The 4,338-nt window shown below is 43.9% G+C and overlaps 1 protein-coding gene across 1 annotated transcript; it reads left to right on the top strand.

The window, feature by feature from the left end:
• Window positions 1-619: 619 nt before the first annotated feature.
• Window positions 620-1,064, top strand: LOC116463996 (nuclear nucleic acid-binding protein C1D-like). The gene has a single exon (XM_032754200.2). The coding sequence runs from the start codon at window positions 639-641 to the stop codon at window positions 1,062-1,064; it is 426 nt and encodes a 141-aa protein (XP_032610091.1). The 5' UTR covers window positions 620-638.
• Window positions 1,065-4,338: the final 3,274 nt, after the last annotated feature.

Below are 4,338 nucleotides of genomic sequence, written 5' to 3'. Positions count from 1 at the left end.
TTTTCTGAGATGGAGTCTCACTCTGTCTCCCAGGCTGGAGTACACTGGCATGATTTCGGCTCACTGCAAACTCGACCTCCCGGGTTAAAGCCATTCTCCTGCCTCAGCCTCCCGAGTAGCTGGGATTATATAACATATATATAATATATATAACATATGTATGTTATATATGTAAATGTGGAACTGCTAGGTTAAAGCAATCTGCTGCCTTGGCCTCCTAAAGTCTTGGGATCACAGGCTGAGCTGCTGCGCCAGCCTGCATCTTTATTTATTTAGTTCAATTGTGTCTCCCTCTGTTTCTGCACATCACGTGACCACCTGAGCAAACATCTCCCCGTGATCTTCGAAGCGATAATGAATCTTGTTTTATTGGTGTACCTCTTTAGGCTTTGAGCCTGAGAGAATGACAAGCGTCTTAGAATATTTCATTTAGAAAATAAATTTTTGCTCTTCTAATGTTCCAGAAATTTTACTTCTGTTGAAAAGAGGGCCATAAGATGCAATTCTAATAAATGTATTTCTGGGAATGTAGAGAAATACTTTTAAAAGACTCTGTTCTAGATCTGGCATGTCATTGATGTCATCGTTGCCTGACCGCTTTCTAGGAGACTGGAGTCAAAGGCCGTGAGTCAGCCATAATGGCAGCTGAAGAAATTAATGAGGACTATCCAGTAGAAATTCACGAGTATTTGTCAGCGTTTGCGAATTCCATTGATGCTATGGATGAGATGCTGAAGAACTTGGTGTCTGTTTCTAGAAATGAGTTGTTGCAGAATTTGGACCCACTTGAACAAGCAAAAGTGGATTTGGTTTCTGCATACACATTAAATTCAATGTTTTGGGTTTATTTGTCAACTCAAGGAGTGAATCCTAAGGAACATCCAGTAAAGCAGGAATTGGAAAGAATCAGAGTATATATGAACAGAGTCAAGGAAATAACATACAAGAAAAATGCTGGCAAGCTGGACAGAGGTGCAGCTTCAAGATTTGTAAAAAATGCCCTCTGGGAACCAAAACTGAAAAATGTATCCAAAGTTGCCAATAAAGGAAAAAGTAAAAGTTAACTTTTTGGTTTTGATGTACTCATATTCAAAAAGTACATCATTTTTTTTTCCCACAAACTAATTCTGTGGCAGTGCAAGTTTTAAATGTATTCCTTATTGAATTAATATGTAAATTTACAGTAAATTTGTAAAGCTCAATGCTTTCCTCTCCAAAGATTGTTATCTTTATTGATTTGCACTATGAGGATTTTAACATTGCGATATATTTTATATTTACAATTTACCATCTCTTTTGAAGAGACTCTTATTTCTTTGTATAGGTCAGTCTTGCAAGTACCACTTTCTAAGCAACTGTAAAATTTAAGTGAAATATTCTTTGTAAATATTTGTACTATTTTCAATGACATAACACACTTATACCGTCCACAGACACATATAAAATACTCAATAAAAGCCATTTAATGCAGCTGATTGGATGTAGCTCCAGATAGTTAGTTACTTCCCCAATTCATTGTCTATTTCTTCTTTCTCTTAATAATTTTGAGCTTATCAGTTGTAGCAAAAGCACACACTATTTTTCCTCTGTAGTACTGTAGACAACTGAAATGATCTCTTGGTAGAAGTTTTATTCCAGTCATTGCTTTATTGTATTTTATTTTTTATTTTAGATTCAGAGTTTCATGTGCAGGTTAGTTACATGGATATATTTGTACATAGTGCAAATCAATTGTCCTGAAGTTTGGGCTTTTATTGATCCTGTCACTCAAAAAGTGAACTTAGTATCCTATAGACAGCTTTTCAAACCTTCCTCCGCTCCCTTCCTCCTCCTCTTTTGGAGTCCCCAGTGTCTTTTGTTCTCATCTTTATGTCTGTGTATACCCATGGTTTAACTCCGAGTTATAAGTGAAAATATGCAATACTTGGTTTACTGTTTCTGCTTTAATTTGCTAGAATAATGGTTTCTAGCTGCATCCATGTTGCTGCAAAGTCTATGATTTAATTCTTTTTATGGCTGTGTAGTATTCCATTGTGTATATGTACCACATTTTCTTTATCCAGTGTACCACTGATGGGCACCTAGGTTGGTTTCATGTCTTTACTCTTGTGAATAGTGCTGTGATAAGCATACAAATGCAGGTGTCTTTTGGGTAGAATGTTTACTTTCCTTTAGGCATATATCTAGTAGTGGGATTGCTGGGTGAATGACGATTCTGTTTTTATTTTTCTGGTTTGTTTGAGACCGGGTTTCACTCTTGTTGCCCAGGCTGGAGTGCAATTGGTGCGATCTTCCTCACTGCAACCTCTGCCTCCCGGGTTCAAGCAATTCTCCTGCCTCAGCCTCCCGAGGAGCTGGGATTACTGGCGTGCACCATAATGCCCGGATAACTTTGTATTTTTAGTAGAGACAGGGTTTCTCCATGTTGGTCAGGGTGGTCTCAAACTCCTGACCTCAGGTGATCTGCCCACCTCTACCTCCCAAAGTGCTGGGATTGCAGGGATGAGCCACCACGCCTGGCCAGAGCAGCCTCTTTCGTCACATGCTTACTGGGTCCCAAGTGGAAGTGCCCCTGCCTCATCTGCAACAGTGCACTGGGGAGGGGAGTTGAGAGGCAAGAGGTGACACCCTCTCCATGTCCATTCCCAGGCTCTTATGGTGACCCCTTTAGTGACTAGTGCTACGGCCATGTTTCTTTTGTTCCAAAGGGGGCTTTGATGGGCTGCATTTCCCCAACCTTGAGTGGACTGCACTGAGGGTTATGACACCAAGGGATCCGCAACTCCTCAGTGACCTCTCTCTGGTCCCCTGTGCTTGCTGGAGTCAAGTGGGTTGTGGGGTATGTCTGTGGGCACTTAGGCAATGCAGTGGCACCAGTGGTGTACAACTGTTATGGTACCTGTGACCTGGGGTTTTCAGCCCTGCAAGTGACTGTGAGGCCTGCCCAGCTCATGCTCTTCTGACCTGGTGAGTCTCCCTCTGGCATCTGCAGTGGCAGCAGGCCCAACTGGCTAGGCTTGTTCTCAGCTGTCTGCATCCAGGTTGCTGAACTGTTCCAGGCATTCTCAGCCATGACACCCCATGGGTGAGAAGCCTTGGCTATCAGGCCATGCCCTTCCCGGTCCAGTCTTGCAAAGGGAGGGGCACCCAGCTCCCATGCTGGCACACGGACCCGCACAGCACTCTTCTCTGTGCAGTGCAGTGGAGGTGTGCTGCGGGCATCCTTCTGTGAGACTGACCAGGTGGACACTCTTGGGAGGGGCTGGGAGGTAGTGGGAGTGAGGTGGTGGGGGAGTGAGGTCCAGATGCACCTCAGTCCCATGCTCAGTGCAAGACGAAGCATCTTCGGAAATCAGCATTTATGGTTGTGTTTTGCTACCACGGCACAGCCCAGTGAAGCCTTCTGGGCTTTGCTCAGTTTCAAGCTGTGCCTCTGCTTGTTCTCCAGGCCGCTCTCCCTGGAAGTCCAAACGTCTATGGGGATCATGGGAACTCCTGTAGCTAGGATCACAGGGGTCCACTGAGGGAATGTGATGCCTGAAGTTCCTTCATCACCACCTCCTTAGATCTGGTCCAGGTCCGGGGACTAGTCCTGGCACCCGGCAACTCCGAGTAGGCTGTGAGCTTCCTCCCTCTAAAACCATGGTGTATATGTGGCCTCTCCATTGAACCTCAGTGTTTTCTGAAGAGATGTTTGAATTGTGAAGGCTTACTCAATACTTTGGTTCCTCTTCATGGACAAAGTACCCTCCAGTGGCTTGGAGTTGTCCATGTTGCCTCTTTTTGCTTTAAACCAATGGTGTGATGGTCATAACCCAGGTTTGAGTATATATATAGTTGTTGTTAGGATGTGGGCCTGTATGTTTTTATTTCCTTATTTAAAATGAGAAAAGATATCTGTATATCTGTAGGTCTTACCTTACAATGATGTATTCTTTCTTTCTTTCTTTTTTTTTTTTTTTTTGAGATGGAGTCTTGGTCTGTCGCCCAGGCTGGAGTGCAGTGGCATGATCTCGGCTTACTGTAAGCTCTCCCTCCCGGGTTCATGCCATTCTCCTACCTCAGCCTCCCTAGTAGCTGGTACTACAGGTGCCTGCCACCAGACCCAGCTAACTTTTTTGTATTTTTAGTTGAGACGGGATTTCACCACGTTTCCCGGGATAGTCTCTATCTCCTGACCTCGTGATCCACCCTCCTCGGCCTCCAAATGTGCTGGGATTACAGGCGTGAGCCACCGCGCCGGGCCAGTGATGTATTCTTTCTGTTCCATTTCCTTCGCCCTCTTAAGCAAAATATTTCTTTCTGAACTCATTTCTTTCTTCATATACCCTATGTATA

This window comes from Hylobates moloch, unplaced genomic scaffold (genome assembly GCF_009828535.3).
Source record: "Hylobates moloch isolate HMO894 unplaced genomic scaffold, HMol_V3 SCAFFOLD_117, whole genome shotgun sequence".
In the NCBI taxonomy this organism is placed as follows: Eukaryota; Metazoa; Chordata; class Mammalia; order Primates; family Hylobatidae; genus Hylobates; species Hylobates moloch.
Note: the sequence above shows the minus strand (reverse complement) of the source record. Positions and strands in the feature narration are given on the sequence as shown.

What these genes read in the sequence shown, in the direction of transcription:
- LOC116463996 (XM_032754200.2), top strand. Translation starts at nt 639, where the DNA reads ATGGCAGCTGAAGAAATTAATGAGGACTATCCAGTAGAAATTCACGAG.